General features: G+C 40.6%; 1 protein-coding gene and 2 long non-coding RNA genes across 5 annotated transcripts; all 3 read right to left on the minus strand.

Annotated features, from left to right (window-relative positions):
* Positions 1-708: 708 nt before the first annotated feature.
* On the minus strand, positions 709-1,996 carry LOC121783992. Its single transcript, XR_006046682.1, has 2 exons — positions 1,154-1,996; positions 709-1,042 (listed from the first exon to the last, which is right to left on the minus strand). It is a non-coding gene; the product is annotated as an uncharacterized LOC121783992 (long non-coding RNA).
* Positions 1,997-10,034: 8,038 nt separating this feature from the next.
* Positions 10,035-11,684, minus strand: LOC121783870. The gene is made up of 2 exons (XR_006046659.1): positions 10,480-11,684; positions 10,035-10,368 (listed from the first exon to the last, which is right to left on the minus strand). It is a non-coding gene; the product is annotated as an uncharacterized LOC121783870 (long non-coding RNA).
* A 2,684-nt stretch (positions 11,685-14,368) lies between these two features.
* LOC121784481 (sodium/calcium exchanger NCL2-like) lies at positions 14,369-19,907 on the minus strand. Of its 3 annotated transcripts, none has more exons than XM_042182616.1 (9): positions 19,413-19,907; positions 17,125-17,319; positions 16,608-16,792; positions 16,381-16,526; positions 15,792-16,056; positions 15,568-15,713; positions 15,238-15,487; positions 14,849-15,136; positions 14,369-14,745 (listed from the first exon to the last, which is right to left on the minus strand). In XM_042182616.1, exons 1-9 carry the CDS (start codon positions 19,792-19,794, stop codon positions 14,497-14,499), a joined length of 2,106 nt encoding a protein of 701 aa, XP_042038550.1. In that variant the 5' UTR covers positions 19,795-19,907; the 3' UTR covers positions 14,369-14,496. The 3 variants fall into 3 exon arrangements, with proteins under 3 accessions (XP_042038550.1, XP_042038549.1, XP_042038551.1); XM_042182615.1 differs by having other exon boundaries at positions 17,107-17,319; XM_042182617.1 differs by lacking the exon at positions 17,125-17,319.
* Between the last annotated feature and the right edge of the window lie 825 nt (positions 19,908-20,732).

Below are 20,732 nucleotides of genomic sequence, written 5' to 3' on the forward strand. Positions count from 1 at the left end.
GAGCGCGCACAACAGAGGATGAGAGCGGCGGCCAATAAACATCGTCGGGAGGTTGAATTCGAAGTTGGGGAGATGGTGTTGTTGAAATTGCAGCTGTATAGACAACATTCTGTGGCGCGGCCGTTGTCGAAAAAGTTGGGAAGACGTTTCTTTGGCCCATTCGAGGTGTTGGAACGCATTGGACAAGTTGCGTACCGGCTTAAGCTCCCGGAGGGTAGCAGAGTGCACGATGTGTTTCATGTGAGTTTACTTAAGCCATTTGTAGCTGGGGGGAGTGCTCAAGCGGCGAAACTGCCGTCGGCATTCGCGCGTGGCAGGCCGGTGGTTCGCCCAACGCGGCTGCTGGACCACCGCACGGTGTGGCGTGACGGCGCGGCGGTGGAGGAAGTGTTGGTGGAATGGGGCGACGAGAGTGATCGGCCGACCTGGGAGCCCCGGGATATGGTGCGTAGGAGATTTCCGGACTTGCTCCTTGAGGACAAGCTCGCTCCTAAGGAGGGGGGAGTTGATACGGAGCATGTAGCTCGGGTTAGGGAGAGCATGACCGATGGGCTGGCGGACGATGAGAACGTGGATACGAGGGAGGCATGTCGTGAAGAGCCGGAGCGGAGCATCGCGAAGGACCTGTAATAGCCGTGAGCTAATTTCTCGGAATTATGAAATAAAGTTTGAAATGTAGAACGACTACATCCTTTCAGTTTAAATATGTGCAATACAACGAAAGAGTATTCGTTTATTTCATAAGCAGAATGTACTAATTTCAAGTTAAGTCTAATTTACAAATACTTGACGATGAAATTTAAGGAAATGAAATCCGACAACTATACTAAACGTTACATGCGTTGAAACAAAGAAAAAAAGAAAGAGAACTCGGATGCTATTACAAAGGGTATCCAAATGTTGGCTAAGAATTTAAAGGAACCGAGTGCCCGGTGGCACGCATTTGTGAATTTCCTCTTTACGCCCAAGGCCACGGTCCGGCCTTCGGTAGGAACGAGCGAACCATGGCCGGTCCCCTTCTCGACTCAGTGAACAAATCAGCCTACAACACGGAAGAAAAAGCAGGAGTTTAGTAAGCAAATATGAGGTACGAAGGCTAGCTATTCCTAAGTAAGGGAAGGGAGCATTAAACTTTCCAAAGGAGACCAAGTACCTTGCCAAAAGAGGTAGTGTAACAGCCTCCTGCACTCACAGCCTGAGCCGAAGGCTGCCGCGAGGCAGTGCTGCCTGCAACGGCCTGCAGGGCACAGCCAAACCTTTTTCTCCACCTTTGTTGTACACCTGCAAACTCACTACCAACACTTCAGTTAAATTGCTGCAACATCAAAGGAAAAAGGGGCTGCTGCAAGAAGAAAACAAAGTAGTATAACAACTCCATTTAAACCCACGAGTACACCCTTGCACTACCTCCAAAAGAAACAGCCAATCAGTTTAACAAAAGACAAAGAACTTGCAGACTTGATTCTGCTAAATCTCAACAAACTACAAGGTACAACTTCCATTTATATACCCCCTTCACCACAAATCCACTTCACAATCAGTAGACAAAGGATGGAGGAGAAGGAGAGAGTGAAAGTAAGAAGATGTCTAGGAAAGATTATCCTGTTTCATCGAGAAGCAAGAACCTCAGTCAGCCTGCAAAGGCAAGCCGAGAACTAGGCCACAAAGGAAGGAGTCCACAGCTCCAGCTCCACAACAGGTAATCCCACAACACCTCAGTTTATGCTCATGTAACACATAGAACTTTAAATAAGCCTTAAGCGTACTTAGAACACCATCACCTCATAGCCGTAGCAGAGGGTTTAATTTGATGAAATATCAAAACTTACACACCACAGTAAACACGAGAATAGCAAGCTAAGCCTTGTCTCAACCAACAGCTTTCACATTCTTTTATCGCAACCATGAAACCCTTGTTAAGACTATTTGAGAATCAGAATAATTACATGGGGCAGCCAAATAATCCGGAAATGATTTCACATACTCTACCTAGTTAACAACAATAAATAGAAAAGAAAGAAACGAAAGTGAAAAAAAAAGAGGGGACTTAGCTTTAGGCCGTTGTGTCCCGCGGACAGCCGGAATCTGGGGCGGCTCGTCACTGCGGGAAGACGCCGACGCTGGACGGAGGAAACTCTCAAGTCTCGAGGTATAACGGCTGCCTCGGAGCTGCCGAAAAGAGACGGGTGAGTAAGGGACTCCACCGGCGAAAAGACGGCGCGGACGGAGGAAGATTCACGGCGAGATTTATGAGACAGAAGCAAACACTGCGGTGCTGTGCTAACTCCATCAGGGCCGTCGACGACGCTTGCTCTGCCGACTTCAAGCCGCTGGAGTCGTCGGCGGTGGTGGCGGCTCGTCACTGGTCGGGGTTCGAGCAGGAGGCGCTGCGGTGTCGACGAGAGGAGAGGGAGAGATCGAGAAGCTAGGGATTTGAGTTTTTTTGGGAGAATTGGAAATGAGAGGGGGGTGATTGGCTGACAGTTCAGGGAAATAATTGGGCCAAATTCTTTATTCATTTGGGCCTAGGATTTTAATAAAGTTGGGCCACCTTTTTTTTAAATGTGAAGGGACCGATGGAAAGGAGTATGAGTTGTTAGTTGGGCTCCTAATTTATTTATGGGATGGACTTGTGTGAGCAAGATAATTAGTTCGGGCCGGTTAGTTTTATATCGGGCCACAAGATCCTGAATTTTGGGCCATGGAATTTAATCTCTTGAGCCATGAAAATATTAGCCGTTATGATACCTTAATCCAATAAATAATTAAAGCGGACTTTTATTAGTCCAAGTAAGTATTTCAAGATACTTAAAGAAAATAAGTCAGGAATTTATTATACCCGGACAGATCGGCCAGACTCAGAATAAATTAAATCGCTGATTTAATGAAAGATTTAGCAAGAAGTAAAATAATAAGCACACGCTTAGGCATGCATACATGCAAGTTAAATAGTTTCTTAAAGCCTAATTTAAGTATATTAAATTTTGTAAAGGAACGTCGTCGCACGACGAGTAATCTCAAGTCAGGAAGCGCCCGTTTGAAAGAGTTTAAGCGAACGAGGTGGGCTTTTCTATCCTACATTATGTGTGGGCTTCTTTCCTTTTTATTTACAGAACTCTATGAGAATAAGTGTGAACTTTTGAATGAGTTGTCATGCCATGTTTTATTTTGTGATTGCCATTCATGGTTAAAACGAATTCGGGTCCCAGTAGGTCAGTAAATCCTACTCGGACTAGTGTACACTTACGGACCGTGAGCTAGCGCAAGGTTGGCCGGTCTAGGGGTCGTGAGCTAGCGCCAGGTTGGCCGACCCAGTGATCGTGGAATGTGGCCACATTCCCGATTCACACAGCTTGACATGGTATATCATCAGAAAGTTAAAAGACTGCAGTCTATTTTCAGAAAGAAACAACAGATTTTAGTGACCGGGATAGATTTTCAGTAAAACCCCGCGTTCACTCAGCTTGGCTGACAACTAAAAGAAAACAGTTTTCGGCATGAGCCCACTGAGTGCATCAAGTACTCAGCCCTGCATATTGTTTTCCTTAATGTGCAGGTTGATCGTTGTCGAAGCCGAGGAGGTGTTGGGACAGAAGACCAAATAAGTAGGAAGGTAGCGGGTGTAGTATGTCTTCATACATATTACATCTGTCTTGGTACTCTTCCGTTGCGCAAATTTAGAACTTTCATTTAGCAAAGACAATTTCCCATAACTATTCTGATTCAGCATGATTTGTACCCTCAACACATTTCATACAATATTTATTTTGATTTAAGCATCTTATGACGAGTTGAGACAGTTTCAGTATGTTTTAGTCGCGGTAAAGCTACACTTTCTTTGACTAGGGAGATGTGGTCGTGACAGAGTGGTATCAGAGCACTTTTCTTTCGCTCTGACCCAAGAACCTTCCTTCTAAGCTTCAGTCCAGAACAGTAGTACTAGGCTAGGAAGTGAACAGAATGATCAGTACAAGATCCCAACACCTCAGCTCGACACGATCAACTGCACCAGAAACAGGGGTCGACGCCCGCTCGTCCAGAAAAGAGAATTTTAAAGAAAGAAAATATTTTTCCAGTTTGAGAAGGAAAATGAAATTTTCTAAATTTTCAGAAAAAAATGAAAAGAATTTTCACAGCCCTAAATGGGAACGAAAATGTTTATTTGAGATTTTTGCAAGATGCAACGTGATAGCTGATACTTTGCATGAGATATGCTTAAAGTATCTGTGACTTATGAGCTTGACATGAATGTATAAGTGTCATGTGGACTATATATGCGAACCTAGAGTGCTTTAGAGAAGTACCTTAGGTGGGACATATAGGACCAAGTACTAGCAGAACGAGAATTTTTACCGCCTTCCAAGGTGATGAGACCAATTAACACCCATCAGTTTGGGTAAGCTTCTAATTCTAAAGAATTATGAGAAAGAAAAGACGAACCAGAAAATACTATTGTACTACCAATAGACAGCAATTAAAGGAAGTCCTTTCCTTTGAACACACAGATGGTATGCATATATATATGTATACTAGACGATGAACCAAGAAGTTCCCAATGTCTATATAAAGACCAAGTCATAACGAAAATAGAGTACTTTCGAGCCTGTTCGGGAGATGCATCCCTACATGAACAGAGATCGTACCCGCGATCCACTAAAGTGATCTAATCTAGCGTAACAGGCCCAAGTGGCTACATGACCCAGAAATGATACTTATAGCGTGCTATGAAACACGATGGAGAATGCAATGTTTACAAGAACCAGCGTTCTAAGTTATCGAGAACGATACGAAAGTATGACCTCCAGCTGCAGTTATCAGTTTAACAGCACGAGAAACCCCATCTTGGAATGTTTGGTTTCCTAGAACACAGTTATCATGTCCGAGCTCCACAAGAACAGACAAAGGAGTGTCACATAACTAGAACCGATGATTATAATCAATAGTACTTACTTGGATTCCCAATGAGATCCCTTCTAAGAGTCCTTTCAAAGGACAGTACCCCGTCTATTCAGACTTTAGCGTGACTCGCAAGTAACATGTCAGTATTCCTTTTTCTATGCGAGATTTGACTCATTTCCAGTTTATGGACTGCAGTCCTTTGACTCATCGTTCATAAAGAGTAAAGTTTGACTGTGTAAGCTCCGGTCATAAATTCTAAAGTTGCTTTTATCTATTACCTTCAGAATAAGCTTATTTTTTCACACATCGTCTATGGAGACTTCTGATTGACTCACGTTTTACAAATAGTACGCCACTTTCATTTTTTTCACGAAAGCGGTGACCCAGTTTCAGTTCCCAAATTTGGGATACTTCTATGTTTCAAGCATCGTTATTTGTTGATTGTCCCTTTTGAGCCACAATATAGGGGATCCATATCCCGATTTCTTGGACTCGTGCAATGAAATTTCATTCTTATGATGCTTACAGTTCCGACCCCCAGAATGGTCGCGCCTTTTAAATATTTTCTCAGCGCATTTCATATTGTGTTGGAACTCTTGTTCACCTCCCTATTTTGAAACTGTGTTGTAGCAATATTTTTCCTACAGAGGTGAAATTATTCCATCTCAGTTCCAGTACATGCATTATTCCTAATATCAGAATTTTTCCGCAGTTTGAAGTTAAGGCAAGCATATTGCACTTTTCCCTAACGAGCTTGGCCTAGCTGATTTTTCTGAATAGTTCATTTCAGTGTATTGTCTTAATGAACCTATGAAATCATTGATGTGATTTTGTTATTCCATATCAAGATGCCTTTCAAGCATGACCAATGTTCCTTCATTGCAATCGCCTACGTTTCTAAATTTTTCGCGGTTGATCATTTTAGGCGGTAACATGTTTGAACCACTATCCTTGATGCTTAGATTCTTTCCATTTGATTGGACAATTGTACTATCCTATTTGCCATCTTACCGTGGAAATTACAGTTAGTTCATTTCCATCCAGTTTTCATGACCTCTCTCATGATTATTTCTAGCTCCCACCAGGGGTGAGCCTCAACTTCTATGAGTTCATTTGAAACCAGTTGAGCTCGTAGTTCTTTGAATGGACAAGATAAGCTCCATTGAACTCAGTACTTTCCTTCAAGGGCGAATATCGATGAAAATTCATATGAGTTGAACAAGAGATGTTGTTCTTGTCCAATTGGGTATTCGGGAGCCCTTCAGATTTTCAGTCATACTTCTTCTGTGTGATATCAGTTCCTATCCAAGTTAAGACTATTAGATTAATCATCGAGTTATTGATACGAAACTATCAGGAAAGGCATAGTCTCAGTTTCTTTCAGATATGCATGACAAACACGTCTCCATGGAGACGCGTGCAAAAAAAAAAGGATGCACCAACCAGAAGCGTCGCATAACCGACGGCACAAAGCGTTAAATATTTCACGTTTACGTACCGCTTGTAACAAGCTGGTAGAAGATCGAATATTATGTTATGTGGAGAAGTAACTAGCCTTGAGAGGAGGGACGTCAAGGAATATACAAGGTTTAAATGACGTTCGATGACGTAAAAGACCTATACATATGTATATAACTGTTGATCGATCGAAATGCTTATCCCGAGTAGGATAAGTAAGCCACCAGAACAAAGACTCAACCATGAGTATGTAATGAAAGCCATGGAGAAAATGCAAGCACTTCCGTAGCTTATGTTTGACGAAGTAAATCCCATCAGCAAGAGGGATTCGTCTGAGAGGTGGCCAGGAAAGGCTAAAGCTGGAGAGACATTCGGGGAGAGGAACGCGTGATAGCACAGCTACTCTCACCATCCCTACTATGAAGGGAAAATCGAAATTTTTCCTTAAAGAGTTATCGCAAGAGAACGGGTTTAGTGCCCTATAATATAGAGCAAGGACAAACGTTGGCAATAAAACGCAACGAAGTATTCTACGATATGCCACGTCCCAAATTAAGCGGCTCAGAAAGGAGCTGTCGATAGAGTTTTGTGTTAACCTAGACACGAGATCTAGGTCACTTTGGAAAGTCATGCTAGATGATTTCACCACGAATCGCTCAGTCGAACCAAAAGAGCATGGAGACAGTAGCGTTGGGAGAAAGAAGCCAATACCTCCACATGCACAGATCCAGTATTCAAGGTTTAACGCGAGTAGAATAACGTCTATGCTAAATCATGACAAAGAATCGCGGTAAACACAAAAGCATCTTGAAAACGATAAAAGTAGACTACCTCAACTAAGCGAGAGGTTACGAGGTCGTTAGGCCAGCTCAATGACTACGATTACGATCGATACAAGCATTTGAGAACTTAGTATCTGACGATAAAATCTAAAACGAGGAATGGCTTCAACAGCCAGACGAAATGAAACGTCTAATGGATGACTTGAATCAGTCATATTATCTCAGTCACCAGATAGAATGGCGCTTAAGGAACATCAGAACTTAAGATCTAGATACAAGAACTACTAGATCCGCGTTTTATTAGACTCGGTGTGTGACCATGTGGTACACCAGAATTCTTCATGAAGAAGGATAGAACGTTGAGAGTTGAACAAGTTAGCACTCAAGAACAAGTATCCTTTACCGAGAATCGACGATCTTTTCGATCAGCTGCAAGGAGCTAGAGTCTTCTCGAAGAACGAGAAGGAACACGAGGAACATTTGAGGGCAACTTTAGAAATGTTAAGAGCCGAGAAACTCTATGCTAAGTTCAGCAAGTGTGAGTTCTGGCTTAGCGAAGTGAACTTCCTTGGACACATAGTGACAGCAGAAGGGGTCCGAGTGGACCCTGCTAAAGTTGAAGTCGTGCAACGTTGGCAGTCACCAGCGACGCCCAATGAAATTCGGAGTTTCCTAGGACTCACGGGATACTACCGCAGATTCATTGAAGGATTCTCTAAGATAGCAAGGCCAATGACTCAACAGCTCAACAAAAGGAGTAAAGTCAATTGGACCCCAGAATGCGAAACAAGCTTCCGGTTGCCTAAGGAAAAGTTGACCACAGGGCCAGTTCTAGCCGTGCCAGAAGCGGGAGTCGACTATGTGGTGTATACAGATGCATCGAAGGTCGGACCCGGGTGCGTGCTGATGCAGAAGGGCAAGGTGATTGTATATGCGTCACGTCAGTTAGGGCCGCACGAGTTGAACTACCCGACGCACGACTGGGAACTAGCAGCAACGGTACACGCTTTGACGATTTGGAGACATCATCTCTATGGAGTTCGATGTGAGATCTTCACAGATCATAAGAGTCCCAAATACTTCTTTGAGTAGAAGGATTTGAACATGAGGCAGCGCAGATGGCTAGAATTAGTCAAGGACTACGACTGCGGTATAAATTACCACCCAGGCAAGGCCAATGTGGTAGCAGATGCCTTGAGCAGAAAGACTGCACCTCGAGTGGCTACTTTCCTCACACAGGAGGAAGAGCTTATTAGAGAATTCACCATGATGCGACTAGAAATAGTACGAGCCCCGGAGACAGTGGACAGCAGAATTTCCACCTTGGTCATAGAACCAGATTTGAGAGCCAGAATCATCGACGCCCAAAGACGCGATGAGGCCCTAGAAAAGGTTCGTCTCATAGTGAGGACCGGAACAGGAGATAGTTACCGCGAAGAGGCGGATAACGCTCTCACTTTGAAGGAAGACTATGCGTACCCAACGATGAGGCACTTAGGAACGAGATCATGAGTGAAGCTCATTAGACGCCCTACACTGCCCATCCTGGAAGTACGAAGATGTATCAGAACTTGAAGAAGCAATTTTAGTGGAATGACATGAAGAGAAGCATAGCTTCGTTTGTAGAAAGATATCTGGCTTGCCAGCAAGTCAGGGCTTTACATCAACGACCCTATGGGAAGTTGCAGCCTCTCGAGATTCCAGAATGGAAATGGGAGCATATAGCATGGATTTTGTGACAGGATTGCCAAAATCACAGCAAGGAAACACTACCATTTGGGTGATTATAGATCGCCTCACCAAAAGTGCTCACTTCATACCAATTCTTATCACATACGGATCAGACAAGTTGGCACAGATTTATGTGCAAGAGATCGTGCGCCTGCATGGCGTACCAGTAACGATCACTTCAGATCGAGATTCAAAATTTACTTCTAGATTTTGGATAAGCCTACAGCGAGAGATATGCACTCAGCTGAACTTCAGCACAACATTCCATCCACAGACAGACGGACAGTCCGAAAGGACGATTCAGACATTGGAAGGTATGTTAAGAGCCATTGTGTTCGACCGTGGAGCAAGCTAAGAGCCAGTACTTCCACTTATAGAGTTTTCCTACAACAATAGTTACCAGGAAACTATTAATATGGCCCCATATGAGGCACTCTATGGGAAGAAGTGTAGATCACCGCTTTACTGGGATGAAGTTGGTGAGAGAAGAATTCTCGGACCAGACTCCGTAGAGGAAATGATAGAAATTGTCCGATAAATCCGAGAGAGAATCAAAGAAGCTCAAGATAGACAGAAATCTTATGCAGATGCTCGCAGAACCGAGTTACAGTTCAAAGCAGGAGACAAAGTCTTTCTGAAAGTATCCCCATCGAAAGGGATAACTAGATTCGGCGTCAAAGACAAGTTAAAACCGCATTTTATCGGACCTTACGAGATCCTAGAAACAGTCGGCCCTGTGGCGTACAGATTAGCGCTTCCGCCAAGCTTCGGGAATGTTCACAATGTGTTTCATGTATCACAGTTGAGGAAGTATGTGTTTGACCCCAAACACATAGTACACCAAGAAGAGATGGTGTTAGAACCAGATTTGAGCTATGAAGAAAAGCTAGAAGCAATTCTGGACAGAAAAGTTAAAGAGTTGAGAAATAAAAATATCGTAACAATGAAAGTTCTATGGAAGCACCACGGACGCGAGGAGGCGACGTGGGAGCTCGAGGACCAGATGAAAGAAAAGTACTCACAGCATTTTGCCTAACCGAGACAAAATTTCGGGACGAAATTTTTGTTAAGGGGGATAGAATGTAATAGCCGTGAGCTAATTTCTCGGAATTATGAAATAAAGTTTGAAATGTAGAACGACTACATCCTTTCAGTTTAAATATGTGCAATACAACGAAAGAGTATTCGTTTATTTCATAAGCAGAATGTACTAATTTCAAGTTAAGTCTAATTTACAAATACTTGACGATGAAATTTAAGGAAATGAAATCCGACAACTATACTAAACGTTACATGCGTTGAAACAAAGAAAAAAAGAAAGAGAACTCGGATGCTATTACAAAGGGTATCCAAATGTTGGCTAAGAATTTAAAGGAACCGAGTGCCCGGTGGCACGCATTTGTGAATTTCCTCTTTACGCCCAAGGCCACGGTCCGGCCTTCGGTAGGAACGAGCGAACCATGGCCGGTCCCCTTATCGACTCAGTGAACAAATCAGCCTACAACACGGAAGAAAAAGCAGGAGTTTAGAAAGCAAATATGAGGTACGAAGGCTAGCTATTCCTAAGTAAGGGAAGGGAGCATTAAACTTTCCAAAGGAGACCAAGTACCTTGCCAAAAGAGGTAGTGTAACAGCCTCCTGCACTCACAGCCTGAGCCGAAGGCTGCCGCGAGGCAGTGCAGCCTGCAACGGCCTGCAGGGCACAGCCAAACCTTTTTCTCCACCTTTGTTGTACACCTGCAAACTCACTACCAACACTTCAGTTAAATTGCTGCAACATCAAAGGAAAAAGGGGCTGCTGCAAGAAGAAAACAAAGTAGTATAACAACTCCATTTAAACCCACGAGTACACCCTTGCACTACCTCCAAAAGAAACAGCCAATCAGTTTAACAAAAGACAAAGAACTTGCAGACTTGATTCTGCTAAATCTCAACAAACTACAAGGTACAACTTCCATTTATATACCCCCTTCACCACAAATCCACTTCACAATCAGTAGACAAAGGATGGAGGAGAAGGAGAGAGTGAAAGTAAGAAGATGTCTAGGAAAGATTATCCTGTTTCATCGAGAAGCAAGAACCTCAGTCAGCCTGCAAAGGCAAGCCGAGAACTAGGCCACAAAGGAAGGAGTCCACAGCTCCAGCTCCACAACAGGTAATCCCACAACACCTCAGTTTATGCTCATGTAACACATAGAACTTTAAATAAGCCTTAAGCGTACTTAGAACACCATCACCTCATAGCCGTAGCAGAGGGTTTAATTTGATGAAATATCAAAACTTACACACCACAGTAAACACGAGAATAGCAAGCTAAGCCTTGTCTCAACCAACAGCTTTCACATTCTTTTATCGCAACCATGAAACCCTTGTTAAGACTATTTGAGAATCAGAATAATTACATGGGGCAGCCAAATAATCCGGAAATGATTTCACATACTCTACCTAGTTAACAACAGTAAATAGAAAAGAAAGAAACGAAAGTGAAAAAAAAAGAGGGGACTTAGCTTTAGGCCGTTGCGTCCCGCGGACAGCCGGAATCTGGGGCGGCTCGTCACTGCGGGAAGACGCCGACGCTGGACGGAGGAAACTCGCAAGTCTCGAGGTATAACGGCTGCCTCGGAGCTGCCGAAAAGAGACGGGTGAGTAAGGGACTCCACCGGCGAAAAGACGGCGCGGACGGAGGAAGATTCACGGCGAGATTTATGAGACAGAAGCAAACACTGCGGTGCTGTGCTAACTCCATCAGGCCGTCGACGACGCTTGCTCTGCCGACTTCAAGCCGCTGGAGTCGTCGGCGGTGGTGGCGGCTCGTCACTGGTCAGGGTTCGAGCAGGAGGCGCTGCGGTGTCGACGAGAGGAGAGGGAGAGATCGAGAAGCTAGGGATTTGAGTTTTTTTGGGAGAATTGGAAATGAGAGGGGGGTGATTGGCTGACAGTTCAGGGAAATAATTGGGCCAAATTCTTTATTCATTTGGGCCTAGGATTTTAATAAAGTTGGGCCACCTTTTTTTTAAATGTGAAGGGACCGATGGAAAGGAGTATGAGTTGTTAGTTGGGCTCCTAATTTATTTATGGGATGGACTTGTGTGAGCAAGATAATTAGTTCGGGCCGGTTAGTTTTATATCGGGCCACAAGATCCTGAATTTTGGGCCATGGAATTTAATCTCTTGAGCCATGAAAATATTAGCCGTTATGATACCTTAATCCAATAAATAATTAAAGCGGACTTTTATTAGTCCAAGTAAGTATTTCAAGATACTTAAAGAAAATAAGTCAGGAATTTATTATACCCGGACAGATCGGCCAGACTCAGAATAAATTAAATCGCTGATTTAATGAAAGATTTAGCAAGAAGTAAAATAATAAGCACACGCTTAGGCATGCATACATGCAAGTTAAATAGTTTCTTAAAGCCTAATTTAAGTATATTAAATTTTGTAAAGGAACGTCGTCGCACGACGAGTAATCTCAAGTCAGGAAGCCCCCGTTTGAAAGAGTTTAAGCGAACGAGGTGGGCTTTTCTATCCTACATTATGTGTGGGCTTCTTTCCTTTTTATTTACAGAACTCTATGAGAATAAGTGTGAACTTTTGAATGAGTTGTCATGCCATGTTTTATTTTGTGATTGCCATTCATGGTTAAAACGAATTCGGGTCCCAGTAGGTCAGTAAATCCTACTCGGACTAGTGTACACTTACGGACCGTGAGCTAGCGCAAGGTTGGCCGGTCTAGGGGTCGTGAGCTAGCGCCAGGTTGGCCGACCCAGTGATCGTGGAATGTGGCCACATTCCCGATTCACACAGCTTGACATGGTATATCATCAGAAAGTTAAAAGACTGCAGTCTATTTTCAGAAAGAAACAACAGATTTTAGTGACCGGGATAGATTTTCAGTAAAACCCCGCGTTCACTCAGCTTGGCTGACAACTAAAAGAAAACAGTTTTCGGCATGAGCCCACTGAGTGCATCAAGTACTCAGCCCTGCATATTGTTTTCCTTAATGTGCAGGTTGATCGTTGTCGAAGCCGAGGAGGTGTTGGGACAGAAGACCAAATAAGTAGGAAGGTAGCGGGTGTAGTATGTCTTCATACATATTACATCTGTCTTGGTACTCTTCCGTTGCGCAAATTTAGAACTTTCATTTAGCAAAGACAATTTCCCATAACTATTCTGATTCAGCATGATTTGTACCCTCAACACATTTCATACAATATTTATTTTGATTTAAGCATCTTATGACGAGTTGAGACAGTTTCAGTATGTTTTAGTCGCGGTAAAGCTACACTTTCTTTGACTAGGGAGATGTGGTCGTGACAGGACCGGTCACGGAGACAGAGGCGCCAACCACGTCGCTAGGCCGACTCCGCCAAGCCGTGAAGCAGTCTTCACCATGCCGAGACAGAAGAGGAGTAGTTAGTTTATTTAATTTCTTTATTTCGTTATTTTTTGTATTAAGGATTTATTTTGTTATTTTAATTCCTATTTTTGCGTCGAGCGTATTATAAGCTCCTTTCCGGGTTTTCTTCGTTGATTCTTTCCCGGATCGTAGGTCGAATCAACCCTAGGGTCCTAGTATAAATAGGCGTGTATTTTATTTCACTCTTTATGAAATAGAATATTTTTACGCAAATTTACTTTCTTCTCTATCACAAAACCTAGTTCTTATCGTGCTTGATCGTCGGGCAAGAGATCCCGCGACTTCACGGGGGGAATTAATCGCAGAACGGGAACGCATTCTTAACAGATAAGGTGAAGCGGTGGCACGCGGAAGAGGCGACCGCCCCCTCCTGCCCCCTAGATCGGCCACTGTCATAAATGTAGGAACATTAATTAGAATGGATAGAAAGTCCTTTACGTAAAATCATATAAAAGTTTTCCTAGCAATATTATATCAAAACTATTAAATGCATCGGGATATTTTTAAAGAAACAGCGTCACATATACTCCAATATTTAAGAAAAATTTAGATAAAAACTTTATTAGTTCTTCTTTCTGAAAAAAGCCTGCATCTTCCTTCACTATTAATACAAATCCAATTAAAGATGCAACATTTAAAGAAACAGGGTCACATATGATATTAAGAAAAGTTTAGATAAGGGAAATATCAACAAATGACAAAATAGTAGCAAGAGAAAATGACATCATAGTGTCAACATAATATCAACACAACATCAACCGTTGACACTGTGTTGACATTTTCTGTTGCTACTATTTTATCATCTGTTGACATTTTCTGTTGACATTTTTTAATGGTCTAGATCATAATTTGAAGTTTGTATAATATTTAGAGTTTGCATTTGATTACCTAGTTTTTGTATTAGTTCTTCTTTCTGAAAAAAGCCTGCATCTTCTTCCTTCACTATAAATACAAATCCAATTAAAAGATGCAACATAAATATCCATCTCCATCTCTGTCCCCATCCCATGTTACAAACTTGTATTAGAAAAATTGAATCTATTTCTTTGTTCATGGAAGCATAATATATCTGCACTCATTTTCAAATAAAATATTAAAAATTTATCATACTACAAACTCCTTATGTACGACCTGAGTTTTGAAGATCAATACAAATAATAAATAAATTTATTAAAAATTTCTTATGTAAGACCTGAGCTTGCAATATCAGTACAACCAATCAAATTTTCCAAGAACATAGACAAGAATCAATGACAGTGGATAGAGCATATAAGCAAAGAAGGCTGTCCAAACGGGGAAAACAGTGCTGAAGCTTGCAAGGCATCCCATTATGGCAGATACAGCTAAAACCATTACAATCTCAGTCGAAAAATCCCACGTTATTCCGCGAAAATAGATCAGGGACAGAAGAACAGTCAGGCCCAGAACGTTGTTCATGAAAGCCGTACCATATATCTGCATTAAGTCACAAAAAATGGGTTTTTTAATCTTAAAAATATCACTATTAGTAAGACATATTCAAATTCATGCTATATAATTAAAGGTGGATATATCTAACCTCGGATAGTGTAAGAGAATTAGTCTTGAGTTTCTTCTCGCGTGCTTCTGCGATAGCAGACACTGCTAGTCTTGCATTTGATGCCAAAGGCACGAAGACGAATGCAACAAAGAAGGAGGATAGGTTTGCAGAGGAGGAGAAGTCGCGGACACTGCCTATGAGCGGCTCGGCCAGAAGGCCTAGCATAACGATCCCAAGAAGTAGTAGAGCTATAGCTTTCCCCCATGCTAGGGGCGACTTGTCGATGAACTTGTCCTCGATCAGCTTGTCTGTCTGCTCCCATGTTTTCTGCTTTGCAAGAAACTCATAATTAGAGGTGGAAGTTTTCCATGTCGAGTTATTTATTTCAAGAGATTGATGAATAATGATTGAAGTAGTATTAGTATTACTTGATAGTCTTGGTTTTGGGTTTGGGCAGATTTGTGCTTGTAGATTGTGTTGAGCCATTTGGACAATCCTGCGACGAACTCCTCCTCGCTGATGAGCTGATCGGCGTTAACATCGAGCTCTTCCATTATCTTTGCGGCGGCAGTGCTGGGGTTGTAGGGGATTATACCGGATTTCATGCTGGATATCAGCTCCTTCAACTCCGAATATGATATGCAGTTGTCCTTATCTAGATCGATGTCGTTGAACAATCTGCACCACCAAAGTAATCGAATACTTGTTCATTTTCTTTTCTAGAAAAAGAGTTTGGTGGTTTGAGATATTGCTTGCACCTTTTTATAGCAGGGAGATCAGGAGCACCATCCTCTGACAAAAGGTTTCCATAAAAAGAATTTTGGAGATGCTCCAAGATATCTGGGATCAGATGCCGCATCATTTCTCTCTCTTCCCTTTTCTTCTGAATCCATGGTCTAAGAACCTGTGGTGGATCGGAGAAGCTTCTTCATTAATGAACGTCGACCGAAGAAAATCTAGTGATTAAGCTTGGATTACTTACCTGGTACATGTCCTTTAGTGATTTAACAGACTGATATCTCTTGCTCATTGCATCCTTTGTATCCTCCAGCCATTTGACCATACCGTTCACGAACTCATCCATCGTTATTATCTCATCCTTGTCCATGTCGAACTCCGCCATAATCTCAGCCGTCTTTGACTCGTTGTCCGAATTTATTTTTCTGAACTTGATTTCTTTCAGAAACTCCTTCAGCTCATGGAATGAGATCACCCTGTCTTTGTCTTCATCTCTCTCATCAAATAGCCTTCACACACAAAAACCATTCTCTTTCATTTCTCAATCAAATAGACTACACACTCAAATTCAATTTGGTATTTCCCCTTTCCTATAATAGATAACACACTTGGGTATTTACACGAGATTTTATGAGATGTTGTTTTGTATGTTAAGTGGAAAGAGAAAATAATATATTTATAATAGTGTGAGAGAGAACCTTTTTTCAGAAATGAAAATAAGACATCTTTTGTGGGAAAAACTAAAAAGAAAAATATGACATTTATTATGGGATGAAGGGAGTATCAGAAATAGAAAATCTATGCATTGTCATACCGAAATTTATGTTTAGTACCTTCTGATGGTGGATACATTTGGCGAACCGTTGTCGGTTAGGAGGCTTCCCTGCGTCTGATTTTGCACGTGTTTTAGTATGTCAACGACTAAATGCTCGTGCTTTATGTAGAGCAAGCGTCGCCTCTGAATCCAAGGTTGAAAAAACTGCACAACAAAGATCAAACTTATACATACAAATAGTGTGACCATGAATAAAAGGATTTGATAAAGTTGGAGTAGGTATACCTGATAAAAGAAGTAAGATATGAGAAAAATGATAGAGAGAAGAAGAAGTGCTAGCAAAAACTGGCGTTTTAGTGAAGGAGAAAATCCGAAAATTCCAGGTAGTTGGACCAATGTGAGTGGTACCACAGAAAGCAGCATTATCCTGGCAGTATAACTCGTGTCTGAATCTGTTAACACACCGTAGCCTGCATATGCAATGGAGCATTAATTCAAATACTAGTAAAAGTTTCATTTATATTATACTCCCTCCGTCCCGGATAATTCGTCTCATTTTGACCGGACACGGGTTTTAAGAAATGTAATGAAAAGTGAGTTGAAAAAGTTAGTGGAATGTGGGTCCTACTTTTATATATTAGTTTTATAGTAAAATGTGAGTATGAATGAGTTAGTGGACTATGAGGTCCACTACAAAAAATGGTAAAAGTAAAATGGGACAAATTATGTGGGACGGATCGAAATGGAAAAATGGGACAAATTATCCGGGACAGAGAGAGTATACATTTAAATATTTGCAGACCTGGCCAGAGTGAAAACAAGAATCTTTCAAGACGGTTTTGGTTGGTGTGGGCGTGAGAATGGAAATTATGGGCGCCGAGGAGAATGCAAGTGCCCCAGAGGAGTGTCAGGAGCAAGATTGTCGAACCGGCGAGAAGCCCGATTCCAGTCACCATGCATTCTTTTGCCGTTTCGTCGTTGCTCCATAACCCCGAAGCTACAATTCAACATGTTTTCCATGCTTATTTATATTACCATAATATTTGTTATTACTGAATGATAAGTTACATTTTTTTATTTATAGACAAGTGAATAATAAAAATATCACCATGGTGAACTTGAACCAGAGACTTTTTGCTTAAGAATTATCCAATCTCTTGTTAGACCAACTTGCACGCAAACAAACAAGTTTCTTAGTCATAATCTATTTAGAAGTAATAGAGAAAGAGAATTGGGTAAGAATTGATAAAGCCTAGATCAATTATCCATTCATAAATAAAAGGGTTATTAGCTTTCACATTTTTGCTTTTCAATTATGTTCACTGATTTAATGAGCCAGAATAACAAATAAATAAATGAAACTATTGCAAAACTTATACTTCCAGCCATAAAAATTCTGATTTTCGATGACACAAAATTAATAAGATCCTAAACATGCTGTTTTTAATGTTTTCTTACCATTTATATAACGTGATACTATGTGCATAAATATAATAAAATTTCACATAGTGCATGATAATCACAGCGCCTCTAAAATAAACTATTATGTCCATTCATTGTGGTGAACCATACAAGTGAAGTTATAACTTGTAGTATTATTTTTTCTTTAAATATAATTTATAGTATTTGACTTTTTTGGAATAAAGATTCTTATATAACACGGCTTCGGTAATGAGCATTTACAAATATTCGTTCGAATGAGACGACTGGTTGAAATAAAGAAAAATCACAATTGATAAGACTTCATAGTATTAATATTTCATTAAGTCTCGTTACTGAAACGTAGTATGCACGAAAATCTGGTTACGATCTTGAAATAACGTATACTACCTCTACATGTACGTGAATAGGAGTCCCATTTTTTATTTTAGCTCATCCGCAAATAGGAGTTCCATAAATAGTAATAGCGTCCCACACTCACAAACTCATTTCACTCACATTGCATTTCAAATTAATATATACAAGTGAGACCTATATTTCATTAATTTTTTTCATTCTCTTTTAATATTTTTTAAAACTCGTGCTATCAAAAAATGAGACTCCTAATAATAAAGGGATGGAGTATCAATTATCAAGTAGTCTGGGCCCAACAAATACAGAGACGTGTTACACTGTATGCTTTCTCGTATTAGACTAGGTCAACTTAATTACTTTCTCAAATTAGGTGAAATAATTCACTAGCTAGAGCTATAGACCATAACGGAAATTAATAAGGTAAACCAATTACTTCTTAAATTTATACATTGTGTATAACAACTCTGTCTATAAGATTAAAATTTCAATTCGTTCTAATTTTGTAACCAAGATTTTAGGTGTTAATATCGATATTTTCTACTTTTAACGTGGCACTATCGAACGTCAATCAAAACGACATTATGTTTTAGACAACTAAAGACGTCATGTTTTAGCCATATTAGAGTTAAAAATCTTAACCGATTGCAAAATCAGAATAAATCACTAATTTAGTACTCCTTCCATCCCTCAATATTATCCTATTGTGACCCTATATAGATTTAAAGAAATATAATGGAAAATGAATTGAAAAAGTTAGTGGAAGGTGAGTTCTACTTTTACATATTAGTTTTATAATAAAGAGTAATTGAGAATGAATTAGTAAAATGTGAGATCCATTATTAAAATTGATAAAAATAATACGAGACAATTAATATGGACCTACGAAAATTGAAAACTAGGACACGTAATTTATAGTCGGATATTAAAACTAATATGTAAAACCATAACTCAACAAAAGTTTAGAAATTCAAATACCCCTCTGTCCCACAAAAGATGTCACACTCGTGGGATGTCATGTTATTTTAGGAGGTTTTGTTTTATGTGTTAAATAGAGAGAGAAAATATAATTTTATATTCAATATGAGAGAGAACTTTTTTCAAAAATGAAATTTTGACATATTTTATGGGACAAACTAAAAATGAAAGTGTGACATGTATTATGAGACGGAGGGAGTACAATACAACAGGAATAATAATAATATGTAGAATTCCATTCAATATTTAATTACTTCTTTAATTGGGTTAATGTGATTTAATGGTGTGATAACACAATGTTGGATTAGTTGGAAAGCTCACCGAGAAGAATGAGGGCTTCCGGGAGGGACCCAATGAGCTGAAAAGCACTAGCGCCAAACGCACCAGGCCCCAAAATCTTGAAAATCCTCTCTCCACCCGAAGCAACGTATGATTCTCCATGAAACAGAAGATATTCATACACCAAAATCAAGAACAGATGCCCTCCCACGCTCTCCGAGCACGGTAGGAACCCGTATAATTGTCTGCAGATCATATCTTCAGACCTATATTCGTCCGTCGTTTTCATCCGTATGATCGGAGAAGACGAGCTGTCCTCGCCCAACGCATCAGTTTGCGGCCAGAACCGTACCCCAGCCGCCGCCGAGAGGAATAGTGGGAGAAGTAGGAGGTATGGAATTAAATGGTTGCTACTACTTGTCATGGTGGATGTTGATTAGTAAACCATAGATGTTGGGTTGATATAAATATAATGATGGATTTAAAGAGAGACTAATTTGAAATTTAGCAGCCATGGAAATTTCGTCGTCTCACCAGTTGTCATTGCGTCTTTCACAAACAATGACCTACACATGTTGACTAGTTTTATATATTGATCAAAATTGACCGCTTCCAACTTGTCATGTTCACTATTTCTAATATTTTTGAACATATATGCGCACGTCATAATTAAAAAAATTCAGACTTGAAGTAATTATTACAATAAACAAAAACAGGTTTTAGCAAGCAATGTTTGCTCGTCAAATAAGGGCAATTACTCGGCAACGAAAGATTAGCAAGCAAAACATGTGGCCAGTAATCAAGTGGTAAGAAAATTCTCCTAGCATTTGCGGATTAAGAACATTCATGGTGGAACATAATTCCTCCCTAAATCAGCCCATCTTCATTTTCCTTCTTATATCAGTATTTTATCATCTAGTCCAAATTCCTGCAATAGTACCTTAAAAATCAGCCTATCTCAACTTTCCACATTACCACTATTTATTATTTTTTGTAATTTTTGTTATGTGAAACGATCGCATTTGTCTTTGCTGTGTCTTCTCCTTCATGTCATTATCGTTGTAAATTGCTCAAGTTAAATCGAAAGTAAATTAGAGAATTCATGCATGGTAAACAAAACATTCCAACGTAAACAGAAATCATAACACTAAATTTAATGAATTAACAACATCTAGAGTTTGCAACAAACAAAACGTAAACCAAAAGGAGAAAAACTAAAAGTGATTGTTTCATCGTCCCTTCTCGGAACGGAATTTTAGAACCAAAATGATGAAAGTGCAAAAACCAACACCCAACCACTGCTAAACTAAAACTAAACTAAAAACCAAGTGTGCATGTGACGGAAATCAGGATTTTGGAGTG

Source organism: Salvia splendens, chromosome 21 (assembly GCF_004379255.2).
Source record: "Salvia splendens isolate huo1 chromosome 21, SspV2, whole genome shotgun sequence".
NCBI classification, from domain to species: domain Eukaryota; kingdom Viridiplantae; phylum Streptophyta; class Magnoliopsida; order Lamiales; family Lamiaceae; genus Salvia; species Salvia splendens.

Excerpts from the sequence above, each read along its gene's own strand:
- LOC121784481 (XM_042182615.1), bottom strand. The coding sequence starts at position 19,794 with ATGACAAGTAGTAGCAACCATTTAATTCCATACCTCCTACTTCTCCCA. Across the intron at positions 17,320-19,412 it reads GGAAGCCCTCATTCTTCTCG|CTTCGGGGTTATGGAGCAAC; the intron begins GTGAGCTTTCCA and ends GTTGAATTGTAG. Across the intron at positions 15,714-15,791 it reads CACTAAAGGACATGTACCAG|GTTCTTAGACCATGGATTCA; the intron begins GTAAGTAATCCA and ends GATCCACCACAG.